Source organism: Felis catus, chromosome A1 (assembly GCF_018350175.1).
Source record: "Felis catus isolate Fca126 chromosome A1, F.catus_Fca126_mat1.0, whole genome shotgun sequence".
In the NCBI taxonomy this organism is placed as follows: domain Eukaryota; kingdom Metazoa; phylum Chordata; class Mammalia; order Carnivora; family Felidae; genus Felis; species Felis catus.
In genome coordinates this window covers 21,985,931-22,009,959 of record NC_058368.1, presented here as the reverse complement: position 1 = coordinate 22,009,959, position 24,029 = coordinate 21,985,931, and the positions used below count along the sequence as shown (strand labels likewise).

General features: G+C 36.4%; 1 protein-coding gene across 8 annotated transcripts in view; it reads left to right on the top strand.

Moving 5' to 3' along the window:
- The window catches only part of SETDB2 (SET domain bifurcated 2), a 56,415-nt gene that overhangs the window by 10,106 nt on the left and 22,280 nt on the right, over window positions 1-24,029 (top strand). For 4 of the 8 annotated variants that reach the window (XM_045033173.1, XM_045062162.1, XM_045062440.1 and 1 more), the window contains 4 exon segments: window positions 4,744-4,869; window positions 5,835-5,900; window positions 9,403-9,499; window positions 17,720-18,283. In XM_045033173.1, coding sequence (XP_044889108.1) covers window positions 4,744-4,869; window positions 5,835-5,900; window positions 9,403-9,499; window positions 17,720-18,283 — 853 coding nt within the window. 8 annotated transcript variants of the gene reach the window in all.

Here is a 24,029-nt window from a genome sequence, read left to right as displayed (position 1 = left end):
GCCATTGTACTGTGGTAACCATTTATATTGCTTTATTAAGGATATTCTTAAGTGAAATTGATGGTGAAAAGTATACTGGTACTATACTAGAAAATTTACTGGTAGCTTGGTGCCATCCCCTTGATTCATGCTAAGACATACTGACTTTTACTCACCAATGCTTTTGTACCATCAGTTAAAGTCATTCTAGAAAAAAAAAAGAGAGCAAATAATGTCTTTTTTTTTTATTCATTAAATTTTTAACATTTATTCATTTTTGATAGAGACAGACTGGGAGCAGGGGAGGGGCAGAGAGAGAGGGAGGCACAGAATGCAAAGCAGGCTCTGGGCTTTGAGCTATCAACACAGAGCCTAACATGGGGCTTGAACCCACAGACCATGAGATCATGACCTGAGCTGAAGGCAGATGCTCAACTGGCTGGGCCACGCAGGCACCCCAACTCCTTAAATCCTTTAAAACTCCATTGAAAAGCATTGTAGAATATATAAGTAAATATTCTATATCAATAAGATATAATAAGATTAACTGTAAGATTCAATGGAATAATGCCAACATTATAAAAATTCACATACATATTCAACACAACTTGAAAATAAAGCTCCATGGGTGCTCGGGTGGCTCAGTCAGTTAAGTGTCATCTCTTGGTTTCGGCTCAGGTCATGATCTCAGGGTTCATGAGGTACAGCCCCGCTTCAAGCTCATGCGGATGGCACGAAACATGCTTGGGATTCTCTCTCTCCCTCTCTCTCTCTGCCCTTCACATGCTTGCACCCTTCTTTCTCTCAAAACAAACTTAAAAAAAAAAAAAGGAAAGAAAAGAAAAGAAAATGCCAGTATGGGGAACTCTAAACTGACTCTAAAATTTAAGCCATGAAGTGTCTGAAAAAGAATGGGTAAGTGTATGCACTTCATCTACAAGATACTTAAAAATCTCTAAATTAAAAAGTGTACTTGCAGAGGTGCCTGGGTAGCTCAGTCGGTTAAGCGGCCGACCAAGAGCAAATAATGTCTTAGTATTACTATTAAAATAATTTGACCTAGCATATTCCCTGAAAGGATTTGGGGACCCCAAAGGCTCATAGATCACACTTTGCTAATCACAGACTCAAAGGCATCATAGAGATCCTCTAGACCAATGCCCTGAAGCACCTCCAGGGATGTGTGTGTGTGTGTGTGTGTAGGGATGGATATATATATGTATATGTGTGTGTGTGTGTGTGTGTGTGTGTGTGTGTGTGTGTGTGTGTGTGTATATCCTATTATCAGTGTACTTCGTTAATACTCCAAAAACAGGTGTCTAGCAAATAACTCATCTAGCTGTGATTCTTGAGTATTGCCTTTTTACATAGACAGTGTATGTCAAGGGAGATTGAGAGACACAATATAATGTAACTATATAATTTGTCTTCTTTCCAAAGCAACTATACTTCCCACTTAGTGATTATGTCCCTGCAATAGTCATATCTAGCTAAGGGAGCAAGTTAGGACAAACAGTAGAATAATGAGATGGTATTCTTCATTTCTACAGGCAAGTAGCAATATTAGTATACTGATTTGATTTTCAGTTCAAGGATTTATTCCTTGTAAGTGTTTTCTAGTGCAATATACTGAAATATTTACAGTATTAGATTATAATCTCAAACATACATACAGTACAAAGAAAAGGAGCAAGAAACCAAAATTATTTACATTTTGGTAAACATCTAGATGGCATACAGTTGAAATGAAATGACTCAATTTTTTCTCCATGTGATATTCATTTAGCCTCTTCAAAAAAGTTATTAACTGGATCTGTTAATCTCATTTTTCAGATAAATCAGTTACCTTTTTTTTTCTTAATATTACTGTGGTTAAAAATTCCCATACTGAGAAGACAAAAATGATCAAGAGGGAAGACGTGAGGAATAAGAACCATTTAAATGAGAATTAAAACTAGCCATATGAAATAATGATACCATAAAGAACAATATCAAAAACCCAGAATAAATAAATATGAATTTCTAAATTACTTTCATTTATTATACAAGCAGACAGTTTCAGTATTTTCTGATTGGCTTTATTTTCTTAAATTCTATTTCCAGTGTCCATTAATCCATTCTAAAACTAGTAATTTACCCTGTTCACTTTTCAGATAATTTAAGTATTTCCTATCAGAATAACTTGGTATCATGAATTGACATTTTGAACACAGTTTTAAATGATAGTCACTGGAAAACAAATTCAGATGAATCCTAATTGTGGTCTTTTCAACATCACTAAGCAGTGATGCTGCTGGCTTTCTCAGGACAGGTGAGAGTTGTAGATGATTCCAGAAGATTATAATGCTACTAGAAGCTATTTCTAAGTATCTTTCAAAATCCTTTCTGTCTAGATGTCCACCTCAGATAAAGATAAATCCCTAGTGTGGAGTATTAACTCATTCATGAAAAGAAACATAGTAACAACCAATTAAGTGCTTTCATGAATAGTTTTGTCTAAAAGCTGTGATTTTTGTTGGTGATCTCTCAGTGAAAAAATGATTTTAAGGATTCTGGGAAGGTCCTTCACAAGATACTTTTCCCTCTCAGCCAAATGATATCTAAAGTTCCACAAGTAGAGATTAATTTCTTGTGCTTAAGACTATGTCCCTGTTAAATTACAGTAATTTCTAGATAAAGGCCACATGCTTATCTGCACATCAACTCTGTGAGCTATATGCTATCACTATTCCCATTTTATAGATGTGGTCACACAGCTTAATGACTGCTAGTGCTGGAATTCAAACACAAATGCATCTGAACTCCAAAGCCCAGATTATTAATCACCACTTCTGTTCTTCCACTGACTCCTGATATGCTATTCTCCTGGGTTTTCCTTCCACCTGTTTGCTCCTTCTTGATCTCCCTGATTCTTTTTTCTTATACTTGTGTCTTATATATAGAAAATCCTCTTCTCGGGGCGCCTGGGTGGCTCAGTCAGTTAAGCGTCTGACTTCAGCTCAGGTCATGATCTCACGGTTTGTGGGTTTGAGCCCCATGTCAGGTTCTGTGCTGACAACTCAGGGCCTGCAGCCTGCTTCGGATTCTGTGTCTCCCTCTCTCTCTGCCCCTCCCCCACTCATGTTCTGTCTCTCTGTCTCTCTCAAATATAAGTAAACATTTAAAAAGAAAAAAAACCCTCTTCTCATTGTATACGTTGTCCTTAATTACATCTACTCAAGCATTTATGTACCATTTACTCCAGAATTCGTATAACTGGACCAGATCTTACTCTGGAGCCTGTATACCCAGTGTACTTGCCCTACTTAAATTTCTCACTTGTCTTCTGTCTTTATTCCCTATCTCAATGAATACTATTACTGTGCATATGGTTGCCCAAGTCAAAAACTTAGAAATCACTCTTGATTCCTCCCTCTTTCCCCTGCCACCTGAGTGACCTTTTAAGAAACTAATCACATATAAGATGCTTAAACCTTTTGAGTGGCTCCCATAGGCTTTTGTATAAAACTCAAGTGAAAGGCTCTCCATGGCATGGCTTCTCCTGCCTCTAATACCTCTTTCTTCATCCTTTGTGTCCTCTCACATTGCATTTGTTTAAAATCTTGTCTCAGCTGTCCTATGGGGAGTTAAAAGTAGGCTTGGTCTTGGAGGCATCAGGCCAAAGTGACAACAGGGAAACAACACCCCTTCTGAGACTGCGATGGTGGCAGCATCCCTAATTAGCCAGAGATCCCCTTTGGGTAAGGTGACTTTGCCAGGGAGATTTGGGACTATGAGGCCTAAGCCTTTATGACTATTCTCACCCCACTGCTGAACCTAGAGATGTAGGTTTAATTTTTATTAAGGAAAATATATTTTTTGTAAGCTTACTAGGCTCTCTATTAATCCTCTGAATGGCTTCTCAAGTGACCTTTCTAAAGTGCAATAATCATGTCTCTCTGTTCTTTAAGGCCCTGTTAATTTTGAACATTTTATATGTTTTTACATTTAACATTTTAACAAATAAATGTTAACATTTTAGGTATTTTTGTTACTTTTGTGTGAGATTGGGCTTTGCCAGTTTAATTGTATTTCTCATATTTCTGTGTTCAGCTTTCAAAGAATTATTTCCTCTAGGAAATTTTTTTTTTTTATGTAAACTCTATCCCCAACATGCAGCTTGAACTCACAACCCCATGATCAAGAGTTGCATGCTCTACCAACTGAGCCAGCCAGGCACCTCTCTCTAGGAATTTATGACTAAGGTGTTTATTTGCTGGGCATATGAAATATTGGCTCATCTATATAGCTATCTATAAAAAGTATAAACATTATTTTGGCTTCATATAATTATTTAAAAATTATAAAAGATTTAAAAACGTTATTGTTAGACATTTAGTTCACCAATTCTTGAGATGTTTCATTCTAAAACCATTTCCGTACTCAGTGGAGGTTATATCTCTGAAACTTTTAAAATGCTTATACGTACATCTACCACCAGCCTAGAATGAAGCCATTCCTTCTGTTTTCCAGGGACACCAGAAATAGTACCATTAAAGTTTTCAACATATTTTTATGTTAGCAGAAATGAGTAAGATATTTAGGTCATATTCTTTGCTATTCTTTATAAAGAAACAGTGATAAAAATCTTTTTCCTCGAGGAAAAAAACAGACCAATTAAATCTTGACATTATTTAGAAACCACGTGGATTCTCTATAACATATGCCTTGGGGAAATTACAGTCTATTTTTATTGAGCTCTTAAGCTATTCACTTTCATTATAGGTGATGCAAAAACTTTCTGGATGGAGCTGGAAGATGATGGAAAAGTGGACTCCATTTTTGAACAAGTGCAAAATGTGTTACAATCACTGAAACAAAAGATTAAAGATGGGTCTGCCACAAATAAAGGTATGAAGCACAAAAAACTTTTAATACATTTAATGTTAAATGTTACCCACTGGCAGTATAATACAGTGCTGTTTCCACTATGTTTCTTTTGTTATCTAAGAGCCTATCAGTTCTGTTTGCTTTGTGTGTGTTTGTACTCTGCTTTGACAAAAACACGCTTTTGCCATATGCCATAGACATTTTGTAAAAGTGGGTGAAAATGATTACTTTGAATGTTAGCTAATGAGTTTATCTCTTTTTCTGTCAGGCTCCCTTGTTTTCCCCACATTTTATCTTTGCTTTCTCTTTTTATCTCTTTTTGAGGGGTGATGGGTATTGCAAAAGTAATATCTGCTCATTGTACAACGTTTAGTACCAATAGAAAAGTATAACAAAAATTATCCACCACCCCATTACGCAGAGACACCTAATGTTTTTTAAGAATGCGAAAGTACATGTAACGATATTTTGCCTGCTTTAATCAGAACTTGCCTTCTATTTCAGCAGTCAGTTCCGTCAGCCAAGTTTGTATTTTTTCTGTTTCTTTGTTTTCAACCCTGGTTGGTTGTAGGACAGAAGACTTTTAGGTAGAAATTTACTTCTTTCCTTCAGGACATAAGATATTCAAGCAAATTTTCATTTGGACTCTTCTTAATACTTTGTGGATGTTTTTATAACATTAATCTTTTGTTTGCTTGTCCAAACAGTAGCGCTGTTTTTCATTTTAATGTTCCTTCTCATTCCTTCATGAGTCAGATATATCTAGTTTTGAATCCAGTTCTAACAACTCCTAGCTGAATGACCTGGAATAAATAGTTTAACTCCTAAGCTTCAATTTCTGTTTCTAATGCAGGTAATCATAAGAATCTCTCAGAGGAGTTAATGAAGATTAAGATAAAGTACATAAATTATTTAGCACAGTAGCTGGCACAATGAAAATGCTGCTGCTGCTGCTGGTTTTCATGCATTTTTCCTTTCCTTAACAGAATACATCCAAGCAATGATTCTAGTGAATGAAGCAACCATAAGTAACAATTCAACATTGATAAAGGGTACGTGCATTAATAATCCCAATTTTGAGTATTCTGTTATTTTCTTGACTTGATGCAGGCTTAATTTAGTTCAGATTATGTAAGATTATCTAAAGATAATTTAATATAAAATGTAAGACCTATATTGGTAAATTATATAAATCAGCGTCCCTATTAAATAAAAAGTCCTACCCATCCAGCGATAGGAAATGCACACTCTTCTAAGCCTCTTAGGAAATGAACAAATGTATCACTTCTTCAAAAAATTCTAAGACCCCAGACTACTGTAAACCCACCTTGTGTGAAAAACAGTACTAGAAAGGTATATTCTGGCATAGATAAGTTAGTGTAAAATTTTTTTATTTCTAGATTATTAGACCATTAGTCTTGCAGACTCTAAACAAATTAGGTTTTGGAGGAATTGATCAAAGATACTGTACCAGAACTAGGAAAATAAAAAGTTGTTTTATCAGAATCACTCTCCTATAAATCTTAGTCTATCTCAAATTTCCTAAAATATTGAGAAGGTACTTTACTGGATTTTAATGCTGCTAAATATTATTAGCAAATTATAATAATTTTAACTTACATAATATGGGGTCTTAAGGTTTTAAGTCTCTGAAAATATAGCCTAACATCATGAGTCTATTTTAAAGAAACCTTTTTCTTATTCAAAAGTATTCTCAATTTCAGTAGCTAATGTATAATTTTAGAAGAGTAGTTTCTTTTTTTTTTTTTTATGTTTATTTATTTTTGAGACAGAGAGAGACAGAGCATGAACGGGGGGGGGTCAGAGAGAGAGGGAGACACAGAATCTGAAGCAGGCTCCAGGCTCTGAGCTGTCAGCACAGGGCCTGACACGGGGCTCGAACCCACGAACCGCAAGATCATGACCTGAGCTGAAGTCAGACGCTTAACCGACTGAGCCACCCAGGTGCCCCAAGAGTAGTTTCTTTAAGAAAACAACCTTACTCAGTATCTTTCAGTAGCATTTGGAATCAACATACTTGAGAGATCACCCTAGTTTTGCAAGAAGAGGCTTTTAAATGCAGGAGGTGGTAAGAGGAACTAATTCTAAAACAATTTATTTCTCGCTAACAAAGTAAATTGAGTTTTGGTTTTTTTGTGATAATTTTATCAATAGAAATGTTGAATATTACAATTTTGTATTTTTATATGGTTCCTCTGAAATGTAATGAATTTATCAAGAGTATATATTTGCCAATGGTATAGAGCAATATTTGTAAGTAAGGAATTGAGTTATGTAATTGACATTGTTGGCAAAACAAAGATTAAAAACTTTCTAGTAATAAAGTTTCATGTTAGTATTTACTTTTTAAAAAACATTGAAACTGGGAAAGACAAAAGGACTTCATGTTAAGGTCAAAACAAGGTATCCCATATCCAACTTGAGTCCTAAACCACTGATTACCTTTATTTTCTTTGTTTGTGTCTAACTGTAAATATGTGCTATGTCCCCAAACAAAGGATTGGATACTGTTTTCTTGAGGGGAGTTATTATTTCCCCTTTCCTCCGTTATCTGATGATTAATTTTAAAATCTCCACGTTTGGGGGCTCCTGGGTGGCTTAGTCCATTAAGCATCTGATTTTGGCTCAGGTCATGATCTCATGGTACTTGAGTTCAAGCCTCGCATCAGGTTCTCTGCTGTTAACACAGAGCCCGCTTCAGATTCTCTGTCCCCATCTCTCTCTGCCCCTCCTTGCTGGTTTGTTCTCTCTCTCTCAAAATAAATAAAATCTCCATGTTTCAGTAAGTTTTATTTTTAATTATGTTTATATACATTTATTCTATTCATATTTGTTAGTATGGATTTTTATGATTTATGCAAAGAAATTAGTTGGGAAAAATCAGAAACGCTTAATTTGTAAAACTTAATTTTAATCAGGTATTATAGCTCTTTTCAACTATCAGATTTTAAACCTTTATCTTGATAATTAAAGAGGGATAATTATTTTCCAGATAGCCAAGTAGTGGCCTCATGTTATAACTTAAACTATTCTTTTATTTACTTACAGTTTTTTTCCTTTTTTTTTTTTTTCAACTTTTATTTATTTTTGGGACAGAGAGAGAGAGAGAGAGCATGAACGGGGGAGGGGCAGAGAGAGAGAGGGAGACACAGAATCGGAAGCAGGCTCCAGGCTCTGAGCCATCAGCCCAGAGCCTGACGCGGGGCTCGAACTCACAGACCACAAGATCGTGACCTGGCTGAAGTCGGACGCTTAACCGACTGCGCCACCCAGGCGCCCCCCCTTTTTTTTTTTAATGTTTATTTTGAGAGAGTGTGTGAGCAAGGAAGAGGCAGAGAGAGAGTGAGAGAGGGAGAATCCCAAGGAGGCTCCCTGCTGCCAGCCCAAAGCCCTATGAGGGACTTGAGCCCATGAACTGTGAATTCATGACCTTAGCTGAAACCAAGAGTTGGACACTTTACCAAATGAGTCACCCAGGTGCCCCAAACTTTTTCTTCTTAATAAGATTGATCTGCAGTAAAAGACCAATGTAAGTTAATAACCTGAAGCAAGATGAGAATCCCTTTTTTTCTTAAAGGTCCTCAATGCATAGGAAAAAACATGTTTAAAAAATATCTTTAAACCAAACATAGAATATTCTACATAACCATTTTTCAAAATAAGAACAGGGAATCCATAACTTTTTTCACTAAATACACAGCTTACTTCTATTATTGTAGTCATGTTAGAGAGTAAAAATAGATGAAGTAGAAAAAACACAAGATAGAGAGAGGATGAAATTAAATGCAGGAGCACCTGGATGGCTCAGTTAGTTAAGCATCCAGCTTAAGCTCAGGTCCTGATCTCGCAGTTCATGGGCTCAAGCCCTGTGTTGGGCTCTGTGCTGACAGCTCTGAGCCTGGAACCTGCATCGGATTCTGTCTCTCTCTCTCTCTCTCTCTCTCTCTCTCTCTCTCTCTCTCTGCCCCTCCCCCACTCACACTCTGTCTCAAAAATGAGTAAATGTTAAAAATTTTTTTTTTAAATAAAAAGAAATTAAGTGAAGAAAGATATAGGAAAGACTAATATGAAAAGACAAGTGGAAGTACAAAAAGAGGTACCCAAATACCCCACCCTCCAAAAATATAGATAGCAGTGGGAACAATGAGAAAGCAAAAGATAACATAAATTTTCCATTTTTTGACCTTTTGTAGTACGAGCTATGTTATTTTTCTATAAAATACAGGCAGAAATAAGGATACTTGATGTTTACCTTAAAGGTTGATTAAAATTCAAATAAAGTTCAGGGCAAACTAGATTTTCTCCAGTAGAAGTATCTTCTACCCTAAGTCTTTTACTTGATCATATCTTATTTTGTCAATATTTTTGAAAATATTCACACCTGATTTTTTAATTTAATCTTGATATTTTCATATGTTTGCAGATTTAAGGGCGCCATGTATCTCTAATCAATAAAGATATTATTTAGATATTAGAGTAAATGATTCTTAACTTGATATATTTAATACTCATGTTTGTATTTTTTTCATGTAGATCATACATCAGTGATCCAGAATGAACAGGAAAACAAATCAGGTTCATTGCCTTCTACATCATATGAAGACTCCTTTCCAGAAGACTGTACATTTCTGTATGTATATAGGTTAAATTTTTTTTATGTTGTCAATGCTGTCATTTCCGGAAAGAGAATTATTCTTTCTAATCATTTGACGTAAGAATAGATAAAATATATAAAAAAAATTTTTCCCATCAACTTGAAAAGTCATAAATTTTAGTATTTTATGTAGGATAAAGGTTCATGAGTCTCTTAACAAGGTATTTACTTGTTAACATCCCTAGGTAATCAAGTCTTTGAATAAAATTTAGCTTAAGATGTCTTTGTGTATAGGGGCACGTGGGGGCTCAGTTGGTTGAGCATCTGACTTGAATCATCTCAGTTCACTTCTTGATCTCAGGATCAAGAGTTCAAGCCCCGTGTTGGACCTGAAGCCTACTTTAAAAAAAAAAAAAAAAAAAAAAGATGTCTTTGTGTATGTTATTAATATACTAAAAGCTACCAAGTTGGCAATTTTTTTAACTAAAAAATTATTTTTCCTGGAGTATTTTTTTTTTAAGGATTTTATTTTTAAGTAATCTCTACTCCCAATGTGGGGCTTAAACTCAGCCCTGAGATCAAAAGTCACATGCACTGCTGCCTGAACCAGCAGTCCTAGATTATTTCTTTTAAAGTGGAGGGTAACAGTATTTTTTTTTTAAGTTTATTTATTTTGAGAAAGAGAGGGATACATGAGGGATACATGAACCATGAAATCATGACCTGAGTTGAAATCGAGAGTCAGATGCTCAACCACCTGAGCCACCCAGGTGCCCCAAACAGTATTTCTTTCAGTACCAGTTCAGCTTTTCAAATACTTAAATGGCTCTAAAGTACTTAGGAGAATAGGCTAAATTTTTCTGACTGTTTCTTTCTCCTTTTACCATTTCAGTGAAGATTCCTTAGCATAAAGTAGAATCGTATGAAAGGAAATCTGACATTGTGACACATAATCTTTATTTTTAGGAAGTAACACCTATACTAAAACCTTTAAGAAGTAGTTTAAAGGAAGTTCCTGAAAGTATTTTGTGCTACACCAGGGAACAATTTCAAAAACAAAAGTGTCTTCATAAAGAAAGTTCTTAAGTTAATTGCCTTATTTTGTCTGTCTTTTCAGCTACATATTAAATTGACAAAAAAAATGTCAGTGTAGAATTTTTTTTTATGCTTATTTATTTTGAGAGGGAAAGACAGAGCATGAGCAGGGGAGGGGCAGAGAGGGAGGGAGTGAGGTAGAGAGAATTCCAAACAGGCTGCGATGCCAGCACAGAACTTGGTGCAGAGTTCGCTCTCACAAACCATGAGATCGTGACTTGAGTCAAAATCAAAAGTTGGACACTTAACCAGCTGAGCCACCCAGGCTCCCCTAGAATTCTTTTTGTTGTTTTTTTAGTGTTTATGAGTGTTACAGATTGACTATTTTGCATATGATTGGCATTTGCAAATACTAGAGATGTCATTACAGTTTGATACTTATTTTATTTTATTTTTAATTTTTTAATGTTTATTTATTTTTGACAGAGACAGAGATAGAATGTGAGTGGGTTAGGGGCAGAGAGAGAGCGAGACACAGGATCCGAAGCAGGTTCCAAGCTCCGAGCTGTCAGCACAGAGCCTGATGCGGGGCTCGAACTCATGAGCTGTGAGATCATGACCCGAGCTAAAGTCGGATGCTCAACCGACCGAGCCACCTAGGCACCCCGTTTGATACTTATTTTAAAATACTCTCAGAGGGGGTGCCTGGGTGGCTCGGTCGGTTAAGCATCCGACTTCAGCTCAGGTCACGATCTCGCGGTCTGTGAGTTCGAGCCCCGTGTCGGGCTCTGGGCTGATGGCTCAGAGCCTGGAGCCTGCTTCCGATTCTGTGTCCCTCTCTCTCTGCCCTTCCCCTGTTCATGCTCTGTCTCTCTTTGTCTCAAAAATAAATAAACGTTAAAAAAAATTAAAAAAAAAAATACTCTCAGAGAAAGCCAGAAATTCTGGTCTTCTGATCTACAAAATTTCATTACCTTGTAAAAACAAGTTCAATCACTTTAAATCACTAAAATACAAGATTCTTTTTCATATAAATTACCACCAAAACTCTCTCATTTTCTATTTATTTCATTAAAATTTTTATTTCAAACATAAATGCAAGAGTTGGTTTATTCTTTTATTTATTTATTTATTTTGTTTAAGTTTATTAGAGAGAGAGAGAGCAAGAGCAAGTGCAAGTGGGGGCAGGGGCAGGGAGAGAGAGAGAGAGGGAGAATCCTAAGCAGGCTCCTCTAGGTCAGTGCAAAGCCCATTGAGAGGCTCTAATTCACGAAACTGAGATCATGACCTGAGCCAAAATCAAGAGTCAACCTATAGGAAAAAAAAAAAAACACATTGGTAGAAGAATTAACAATTGCATCAAGAGACCAAATAAGCATAGAAAAAAATAACATTTTTATGTATCTGTAAGAATGTGGGGTATTGTTAAGTCAGTAAGTCAGAAGTCATCCAGTAAAAGAAAGACTTGTTATTCAGTAAATGACTCTGGAACAATTGGATATTATTTAGAAAATTTAAGTTAGATCTTCATGGCACATCAGAATAAATTCCAGATGAAACTGGACTCCCAATTCATGGAAAAATTAATTAATTAAAAATTAGAATCCTAAAAAATAATCATAGTAATAATAAAGATTAGATGTCTTTCATGACATTATGTATCACCAATTTACTCATTACATTATTTACACTTTATTATATATACTTAGTTCTTTGTCTAGAATGTAAACTCCTTGAGATAGCAGAGCTTTTCATCATTACTTCTGTAGCGCCTGGTGCATAGCAGGCACTCAAAAAATCTGATGGAAGAATGAATAAGTGAATGAACAAACAAACCCCTGATAGGAAATTGGAGAAAGCATATGAACAGACAGTTAACCATAAGGGAAAAACCAGTAAACATGAAATTATGTTCAATCTCTCTATTCCTAGAGAAAAACATTAAGGAGGTAATAAAGTACTGTTTTTCATTTATCAAATTAGTTAAAATTTTTAGAATAATCAATTGATCAACACTCATACTGTATAAATTGATCCGGCTTTTTGAGAATCGGTTTGGTTAGCCTGTATTGGTTAAAATGTGTGTACCTCCTAGTGCCATGATTGTGGTCTCTAAATGTTATTGCTCATTAAGTGGAACCATAGTCCTTTGGAGAAATGGCTAACTCCAGACCTGGGGCATCTTGTGACAGAAAGCAAGAAGGCTATCAAAGACTACCAAGTGTGTTAGAAAGATAGGAGCAAACTTGAAAGAGCTCCCACTGACCAAAAAATGGCACAATTTGGATATCAAAAGGAATAATCACTGTGATTGATTTAAACACATTAAATACTTAAAAACCCATTTTAAATTTTAAAAATAACATTTTAAAAGTCACTGGGGGTGCCTGGGTGGCTCAGTTGGTTAAATGTTCGACTTCCGGCTCAGGTCATGGTCTCACAGTTCATGAGTTCAAGCCCCACGTTGGGCTCTGTGCTGGCAGCTTGAAGCCTGGCGCTTGCTTTGGATTCTGTCTTCCTCTCTCTCTGCCCTTCACCTGCTCACGCTCTCTCTTTCTCTCTCTCTCTCAAAAATAAATAAACATTAAACAAAATTTAAAAATCAGTCACTTTGGTAGTTGCTAGGATACAACTCACCATTCTGAGCACTAGTAATTAAAGAGAAAGAATCAAGCATTTATCCTGCCTTTCCTATATTAACTGTATTTCAGATAACCCAAGAGTTGATGAGGAAAATTTCTTCTTTATCAAAGAATTCCAGCCAAAAAATGCAGTAGAAATGGTAGAATTAGAAGATTGTTATTTTTACAACTTCCCCCCCTTTCCCAAAGAAACAGTGACCTTAGGCCAGTGCTGTTAAACTAATTGTGGTAAGAACAGGTGTTTTGTTTTGTTTTGTTTTAAACTTCAAATTTATTGAGGATGAATACTCAGAAAATACAATGAAATGTTGCAGCAGTGTTAAATTGCTGTAAAAGTTCCTAAACTTTTACAACTTTATATTTTTGTACTTATGAATTGGTAGCCAACCACTGTGGGATGGCACCACCATACCTTGAGTAGCATTGACTTAGATAATGTTAATGAGTGAATAACTAAACTATTAAGTGAAAGATTTATAGCACTGTCCTCCCTGCCCCCCACCACCTAAATTGAACTTGAATCTAATCAAGCTTCTAAAACTGACTACTGATTTACCAGATAGAGGGATGAGTTAAATGACACCACCACAAGGGAAGCATCAACCAAATTCTAGAATGTGGGAAATTCTACAGGACAAATGACACAGTTATTCAACTGCAACAAATAAATGTCATAAAATGAAGAGAGAGGGGCACTGCTATAAGATTAGAGACAAAAAGACATCTGAATCAAATCCAACGTGTGGGACTTGTTTGAATTCTGATTCAGATTTTAAAATAATCACTGATATGTGAAGATGGGTCACTGAGATTGTAGGTTCTTTTAAAAACCTTACTTGAAAAAAAATTTTTTTTGTTTTTAATGTTTATTTTTGAGAGAGAGAAAGTGTGAACGGGCAAGAGGTAGAGAGAGAGACACAGAATCTGGAGCAGGCTCCAGGCCCTGAGCTGTCAGCACAGAGCCCAATGCAGGGCTTGAACTCACGAACTGTAAGATCATGACCTGAGCTGAAGTCGGATGTTTAACCGACTGAGCCACCCAGATGCCCCTAAAAACCTTATTTATTAGACATACATACTGAATTATTTCAGGTAAAAGATGTAATGTCTAGGATTTGCTTTAGAATACCCCATGTTTTAGTGTGGGGCAAGAGGGGGGAAAATAGAAGTAAAATAGGCAACATGTTGATAACTACTGAAGTTTGGTAACAAGTGTCAAAGATAAACAAAACCAGACATTGAAGTGATGAAAACATTTTATGCAGTAACTACTGATATTAAGGAAAAAAGCTGAGCTCTATTCCAGTTTATGCTGGGGTGACTAGTGTTTTAAAGGCAAATGAGGGAGTAGAGATAGAAGAGAGGAACCCAAGTGAAAAATTACAAAGAGTCAGTGTGAATGTTTATGAGGCCAGCTATGTGTCCTAGCTGGGAATCATCAATGTTAGGATCTCTCCTCCCACAGAGACTGGAAGACAGAGGCCTTACCCTTCCTGATGATTAACTTTCAAAGGAAGGCCCTTCAGGACCTTGAGAAAGGCACTCTTGAGTTGTAGGAGATAAATACACATCTTAGAGGAATGGAAGAAAGATTCACAATTGTAAGCCCTTTTTTAGTAACTGTTCTAAGGAAGGAAGGTCAGGAGCTTATCTTCAGGTTTTGGCTACAAGAAACCATGAACTGTCTTGACAGCCTTGAGCTTTCTTAGGCAGGCACGTTAGTGGGGGGGCTTGGGTCATCCCAGAGACTTGGTCTTATGCTGCTAGAAGCCTTGCTGGAGTTTTGTTGTGGGTAGTGCACAGGTTTAGATGGAGGTATCATGTGCTAAGAGTTCTACAGTTCTTACAAGTATATGGGGATCCGATATATCAGGTTTGTGGTGTTGTTGGTTTTTTTTTAAATTTTTAATGTTTATTTTTGAGAGAGAGAGAGAGAGAGTGCAAGTGGGGGAGGGGCAGAGAGAGAGAGGGAGACACAGAATCTGAAGCAGGCTCCAGGCTCTGAGCTGTCAGCACAGAGCCTGACTCAGGGCTCAAATTCATGGACTGCGAGATCATGACCTGAGCCAAAGTCAGAAGCTTAACTGACTGTGCCACCCAGGTTCCCCCAATTTATCAGGTTTTTTAATGAGAAAATACACAGTTATGTAAGTTTGCAAGTTTTATTAATAAGAGGTTATTTTAAAATGTGTATTCTAGTTACCCAGTAACTCTTCTTGAAGGAATGTACCCTAAGGTAATAATCAGGAATTTGGTCAAGGATTTATGTATGAGGATGTTGATCAAAGTAGTAACATACAGGAAAATTGGAAACAAATGTTTTTTACATTAAAAGATTTATATTAAATACATTCTAGCATATCCTTTCATCTATTAGATTGTCAGAAATCCCAAAGCATCAAGAGCCATTGTCTGATAAGGCTCTGCAAAAGTAGGTACTCTCATAAATTGCTTAAAGGGCTGACCCCATGGAGAACAATTAGGCAATCTTTACAAATTACTAATTCATTTACCCTGTGACCTAGTACTGCCCCTTCTGGAAATGTATTCTGAAGTGATAATCTTTACATGTATGAAATTGTTATGCACAAGGTTATTCACCACATAATGATTTGTAATAGCAAAAGATTGGAAACGACAGAAAACTAGTTAAATAAATTGTGGAATTTATGCAAAGGATTGCTATATAGCTAGAAAGGGGATGGGGAACTTCATATCTCTGCTTTCAGTAAGTAGCCATTAGTTACATGTGCCTATTTAAATTTGAATTATTTGAATTAAAATTAAATTTGAATTGATCAAAGTTAAAAAATTTTTTTTCTGGTCATGCTAGCCACATTTAAAAAAAATTTTTTTTTCAACTTTTATTTATTTTTGGGACAGAGAGAGAGAGAGAGAGCATGAACGGAGGAGGGGCAGAGAGAGAGGGAGACACAGAATCGGAAGCAGTCTCCAGGCTCCCAGCCATCAGCCCAGAGCCTGATGCGGGGCTCGAACTCACAGACCGCGAGATTGTGACCTGGCTGAAGTCGGACGCTTAACTGACTGCGCCACCCAGGCGCCCCATGCTAGCCACATTTAAAAGTGCTGAATAATTCACCACATGTGGCTAGTGGGGCTCCCAAATTGAACAGCACAGATATGAAACATTTCCATCAATGCAGAAAGTTTTATTGGATAGTGCTGCTTTATATGGTAATTGTAAAAATATCTCTAAAATACCTATATAACTTTTATAATAAATAACAGATACCTAAAGATAGAAAATACTATGTAAAGCAAAACTTAGTTTCTTCAGGTATCTGAAGAAAGATTAAAACCCAAGTTCACATACATGGAGTCTTTTCACAGATTTTTTTTCTTAAATTCAGTAACCTCTCCATTTTCTCATGTCAGTTGATTATTTTAAAATATGTCAGTATGATGCTAGGTGTAATACATATTACAGAAAAAAACTGGTACAATTGTTGAAGGATTCCTGATGAATTCGTAATTTTTTTAGCTAGCCTTTACCGGTTTTCTTACAAGTGAACCCAAGCATGCCTGAAGAAGTAACATTCCTCAAAGTGCATGCTCTAAATAAACTCTAAATTTGATAGGTACTGTAGCACGGAGTTACACCTGTAATCAAACTTTCTGGAATGTTATGAAATTAGGTTATTGTATAATAGGAAAGATACTTGGTGTTTGTTCTGATCCTGTGTAGCCTCTAAAACCTTTGGAGTCAGCTGAAGAATGAATGTCTTTGGCATGCTAATGAAATGACTCTTAATGAGGGGCTCCTGAGTAGCCTCGGGGTGGGGGCTAGTCAGCCAAAGACTAAACATTATGATTAGAAGCTGGAAACCTTCAGTCCTACCTCCCAACCTCCAGGGAGGGGTGAAGGGTTGGAGGTTGAGATAATCTCCATTGGCAAATGATTTGATCAATCATGCTTACATAATAAAGTCTCCATAAAAACCTCTAAATGGACAGGGTTCTGGAAGTTTTCCTGGTTGGTAAATGCTTTGAGGTGCTGGGAGGGTGGTGCACACAGAGAGGGTAGGAACACTCCGTGCCTGTTCCCACTTACCTTACCTCATGCACTTCTTACATTTGGCTGTCCCTGAGTTGTATCTTATTATAAACTGGTAATAGTAATTAAAGTGAGTCTTTCTAGCAAATTATCAAACTTGAGGAAAGCATGTGGAAACCCCTGGGTTGGTCAAAAGTTTGAGTGGCCTGGAACTTGTGTTTGGCATCTGAAGTGGGGACAGTCTTGTGGGACTGAGCTCTTTAACACCTGGGAGCTGATGCTGCCTCCAAGTAGATAGATAGTGTCAGAATTGGACCGAATTGTTAGACACCCGGTTGAAGAGGTAGATACCATGTATTTGGTGTCCAAAGGAAAAAAATCCCTAAGGTATAACTTCTATATGGCGACAGAACATAATAAGTAAAATGTGTATTTCAGAGTCTGGCTTATTACGTCTAAAAAGAAGATAATAGGAACTAATTGCACCTTAGTGTACAATGTTTTTTAAAAATGGGGAATTGTGCTATATATTTGAGATACTAATGAATAATTAATTTTAAACAGATCTACAAAAAATAAGGAAATTCCTCCTTTGGAAAATAAAGTTGCATACATTACAGAAAAGAAATCATCTTTGAATTTACGTTACCAAAGTCATGACTGCTCTAGAACTTGTCTGATGAAAATGCCACTAACCTTCAAGGGAGAAAACCCTCTGCAGCTACCAATCAAATGCCACTTCCAAAGACGACACGCAAAGACAAACTCTCATTCTTCAGCACTCCACGTGAGTTATAGAACCCCTTGTGGAAGGAGTCTACGAAACGTGGAGGAAGTTTTTCGTTACCTGCTTGAGACAGAATGTAACTTTTTATTTACAGATAACTTTTCTTTCAATACCTATGTTCAGTTGACTCGGAATTACCCAAAACAAGAAGAAATTGTTTCTGATGTGGATATTAGCAATGGAGTGGAATCGGTACCCATTTCTTTCTGTAATGAAATTGACAATAGAAAGCTTCCACAGTTTAAGTACAGAAGGACTATGTGGCCACGAGCATATTATCTAAACAGCTTTTCCAACATGTTTACTGATTCATGTGACTGTTCTGAGGGCTGCATAGACATGTGAGTAGAGAAACATGGCATTTCCAAACGTCTTCTGAATGTAGGGTACTTGTCAAGAAGTCCTGCTGTGTATCAGTTTGTCTGTCTGTCTAAACTCTGTTTACCAAGAATCTAAAATGGAAAGATACACTCTCACCAGCAATAGAAAAGAAAACTGCTTGCCAAATACAATAGTAAATTAAAAATTCTTTCTCCCAAGGATGAGTATTTCCTGTAATCTAGTACCACAATCATTATAGCAACAAGTCCAGCTAATGCCATGTAACAGTGCCATACACTGTGATGAGCACTTTACATACACTTTTTTATTTAATCCTCACACACCTTCTGAGGTAGGTAATGTTACTTCTGTGTTACAAATGAGGAAGTTGAGAAGCCAATTTTAAGATCATAGAGCAAACAAATTGAAAAGCCAGGATTTGAACCCATGCTGTTAATCATTATGTTATATGTCTTATTTTACTTTTACAGATATTTCTTTGCTGCTTTTTCATAAACATTTTTTTATTAATTTTTTTTTTTACATTTTACTTATTTTTGAGAGAGAGACAGAGCACAAGTGGGGGAGGGACAGAGAGAGGGAGACAAAGAATCCAAAGCAGGCTCCAGGCTCCCAGCTGTCAGCACAGAGCCCGATGTGGGGCTCAAACTCACAAACCGTGAGATCATGACCCGAGCCAAAGTCATTTGCCCAACCGACTGAGCCACCCAGGCGCCCCTTATAAATAGTTATAATTAGTATTCTCATAACATTGGCATTCCATTAAAAAATTAAAACATATTCCAATATATTAGGAATTTGAAAATTTTGTTTTAAAGGTATGTAAGATACATGTATTTGTAGGTAGGCATATATAGAGTGGAGTTGCATTATACATATTTAATGCAAATTTAGCTACCTGTACTTGGCAAAAGAAGAAGAGAGAGAGAAATAATTTAAATAGTAAAGATAGTAGTTTCACCATTTTCTCTGTTAGTTGAAGTGTGAGATGAGATACATGAATTTGCTGTTACCTCAGTTTGGCTCAGTTTTTTAGGCCTGTCATAGAGGCCTAAAGAGAAATCTCTTTAGAGAGAGAAATCTTTCACAGTGCCAGGTTTTATTTTGTTTAAAAATAAGTTGTTGTTTTTTTGTCTTAACATTGCTTCTAAGTATAATCTAACTACATGTGGCCAAGCCCCAATCTCTCAGTGCTCGAGAGAAAAAAAAAAACTATTGGACACTGTTTACCTAATGGTCAGTTTTTGAGATTTTTAAAAAGAATCTTGGCTATATGCGATTTTTGCTTTAATACCATGGACACTAATCTTTATATAAAATGTGCCACCAGTATACATATTTGCATCTATTGGTCAGAAATTATAGGAGAAATCACAAAAGCAAAGGCTGAAACCCATTGGGATCTGGAAATGGACACAAGCACTGTGGCCAGGGTTTCTAACTCTTACAGGAATGGGAATTAAACATGTCCCATGCCTGGCATTGAGTGGGCACTGAGCTCTCCTGGGAATGGAAACAGGGACCTCTACAGGACTGGGAACAGGCTAATTATCTCACAAAGCCTGGAATGAGATTAACAATAACCGGTTGCAGAGCAATGAAACCCATAGTCATAGCCAGAGCAACAGGGAAAGGAGTCAACATAAAGGAGTACCCAGGAGTAAACCTTATGGAAAGGTATGATTTCTTTTTTTAATTTTTTAATATTTATTTTTGAGAGAGCATGCGAGTAGAGGAAGGGAGGAGAGAGAGAGGGGAGACACAGAATCCAAAGCAGGCTCCAGGCTCTGAGCTGTCAGCACAGAGCCCGATGCAGGGCTTGAACTCACGAGCTGTGAGATCATGACCTGAGCCAAAGTCAGACGCTTAGCCAACTGAGCCATTCAGGTGCCCCAAGGTATGATTTCATACAGAGCATACAGAGATGTTTAGGACCATAAAGACAGTGTGAATCTCAACAAATGGGAGAATTCACACCTGAAGAATCAGAGATAAATGCAGAATCTGATTAAAAGAGACTTTAAAATAGGTATGTTTAAAATGTTCACAGAGATTAAAATGTTAGTATCCGTCAAGAAAAGGAGATTAGGGGGAAAATATATATATATATATATATATATATATATATATATATATATATATATATATATGTATATATATATATATGAAAAAAAATGGAAATGTGGGAAATAAAACATGGGGTCAATGAAATTAAAAACTAAATAGATTGGGGCACCTCAGTGGCTCAGTCAGTTAAGCATCTGACTTCAGCTCAAGGTCATGATCTAGCAGTTCCTGAGTTTAAGCCGCATTTTGGGCTCTGTGCTGACAGCTCAGAGCCTGGAGCCTGCTTCGGAATCTGTGTCTCCCTCTGTCTTTGTCCCACCCTGCTTGCACTCTGGGTCTCACCCTCTCTCTCAAAAATAAATAAACATTAAAAAAAAAAAAAAAAAAAAAACCCTAACTAGACACACTCAATGGTAGAGTTCATATAGCTGGAGAGAGCATTAGTAAATTACAAGGCAAAATGAAAGAGATCTCCCAGAATACAAACAGATAAAGACATGGGGAAGATAATTTACAGATTAAAAACTGTGGAGGATAAAATGAGAAACTCCAGTATATCTGAGAAGAAGAAGAAAGCAACATTTAAAGAGATGATAGCTGAAAGTTTTCCAGAACTGAAGAAAGGCCAGAGTCCTCAGAGTGAAAAAAGCCTACAATGTACTACAAAGGGAAAATAAGATAAATGTACACCTAAATACATCATGATGCAACTTAAAAGGTTTCTAAGGTACAGAATAAATCTCAAACACTATAAGAAAAAAAGATTGACAGCACACGTCTCATCAGAAGTAAAGGAAGACACAAACAGGCATGTTAGCTTAAAATCCCAAAGGAGAATAACTGTAAAGCTAGAATACTGTACAAAGCCAGACCAGTTTTTTTGCAAGGGGTTGTTCAAACAATTACATAGCAATTGAATATATGCATATGTTCTTTCCAGCAATAGTACTTTTAAGTATATCTAGAGTATTGTTTTCCAAGCTACAGATTTAGTGGGATGTAAAATCATTAAAGCGGTTGTAAATAGCATTTTTTAAATTAAATAAAAATACCCAAGGGGCACCTGACTGACTCATTTGGTAGAGCATGACTCTTGATCTTGGAGTTGTCAAGTTTGAGCCCTGCATTGGGTTTACAGATTACTTAAAATCTTTAAAAAGGAAAAAAAAAAACCAAGTGCATCATACATAGGATAAAGTTTCATGCCACTGTGTCAGTTTATACACATACACAGAGAAGTATGTATGCCTGTAAAGGATCATGAAGAACATGTATTTTACTGTGGCTCATATTCAAAAATATTCGAGAGATACTATTCTAGAGGTGCTTACACATAAGCAGAAGAACAAGCTGTTCACTGCAGTATTGTTCGAAATATTGAAAGCTAGAAGCAACTTTGTTATATACTAAGCAACTTAATTGCTTGTCTAAATGCTGTCCGAAAATTAGAAGGAATTAACTACATTTGTATATAACACAGATGAATCTCAAAAACACTATTTTGAATGAAAAAGGCAAGTTGTAGGATAATAACTACAGTGAATTTTTAAAAACAGTATAATATATTGTTTTGTAGGTATATATGTACTTAAAAGTATAGAGGACGTAGCACCAAATCTTTTGAAAGTTTAGTTTTTAAATGTAATGTTTTATTTTTAGAGATGATATATACAGTGTATATAGTGTTTTTCTCTACATCCTGACCAACACCTGTTATTTCTGTGGGGTCATAGACATCTGATAGGTGTGAAGTGATGTATCTCACTGTGGTTTTTGTTTGTTTGTTTTCATTGTGGTTTTGGTTTTCATTTTCCTGATACTTAGTGATGTTGAGCATCTTTTCATGCATCTGTTGGTCATCTGTATGTCTTCTTTGGAAAAATGTCTATTCAGGTCCTCTGCCTATTCTTTAATCAGATTATTTGGTTTTTTGGTTTTGAGTTGTGTGAGGTTTTTTGCCTATTTTGGATATTAACCCCTTATCAGGTATGTCATTTACAAATATGTTCTCCCATTGAGTAGGTTCCTTTTCATTTTGTTGATGGTTTCCCATGCTGTGCAAAAGCTTTTTGTTTTGGTGTAGTCCCCAATAGTTTATTTTTGCTTTTGATTCCTTTACCTCAAGAGCCATATCTAGAAAAATGTTTCTACAGCCAATGTCAAAGAAGTGGCTGCCTATGTTTTTCTTCTAGGAGTTGTATTGTTTCAGTTCTCACATTTAGGTCTTTAATCCATTTTTAGTTCATTTTTGTGTATGGTGTAGGAAAGTGGTCCAGTTTCATTCTTTTGCGTGTAGCCGTCCAGTTTTCCCAGCACCATTTATTGCAGAGACTGTCTTTCCCCCATAGTATATTCTTGCCTCCTTTGTTGAAGATTAACTGACCATGTGAATGCACATCTGTTTCTGGGCTCTGTATCTATTCCATTGATCTAAGTGTCTATTTTTTTGCCAGTACCATACTATTTTGATTATTATAACTTTGTAGTATATCTTGGTATCTGAGATTGGGTTATCTCCAGCTTTTTTCTTCTTTCCCAAGATTGCTTTGGATATTTAGAGTCTTTTGTGGTTTCATACAACTTCTAGTATTATTTGTTCTATGTGAAAGATACTATTGGTATTTTGAAAGGGATTGCATTGAATCTGTAGATTGATTGCTTTGAGTAATGTGGACATTTTAACAATATTAATTCTTCCAGTCCGTGGATATGGAATATCTTTCCATTTGTTTTTGTCCTCTTCAGTTTCTTTCATAAGTGTTTTATAGTTTTCAGAATATAGGATTTTTATCTCTTAACGTTTTTTTTTTTTAACGTTTATTTATTTTTGAGACAGAGAGAGAGCATGAACGGGGGAAGGTCAGAGAGAGAGGGAGACACAGAATCTGAAACAGGCTCCAGGCTCTGAGCCATCAGCACAGAGCCTGATGTGGGGCTTGAACTCACGAACTGCGAGATCATGACCTGAGCTGAAGTCGGACACTTAACCGACTGAGCCACCCAGGCGTCCCCTCTTAAGTTTATTCCTAGATATTTTATTCCTTTTGGTGCAATTATAAATGGGATTGTTTTTTTCCTAATTTCTCTTTCTAGTACTTTGTTAATAGTGTGTAGAAATGCAACAGATTTCTGGGGCTTTTTGTCTTGCATTTTAATTTTAATTTTTTATTAAGATTTTTATTTTAATTCCAATGTACTTAACATAGAGTGTTAGTTTCAGGTGTACATTATAACGATTCAACAGTTCTATACATTACTCAGTGCTCATCATGATATGTGTTCTTTTTTTTTTAATTTTTTTTTTTTTTTAACGTTTATTGATTTTTGAGACAGAGAGAGACAGAGCATGAACAGGGGTGGGTCAGAGAGAGGGAGACACAGAATATGAAACAGGCTCCAGGCTCTGAGCTGTCAGCACAGAGCCTGATGCGGGGCTCAAACCCACGAACTGAGAGATCATGACCTGAGCCGAAGTCGGATGCTTAACCGACTGAGCCACCCAGGCGCCCCATGATATGTGTGCTCTTAATCCCCATCAGCTATTTAACCTATTCCTCCACCTACCTCCCCTCTGATAACCATCAGTTTGTTCTCTATAGTTAGAGTTTGTTTCTTGATTTTTCTCTCTCACTCTCTGCTAAGTTTTATTTATTTATTTTGAGAGATAGAGAGTGCATG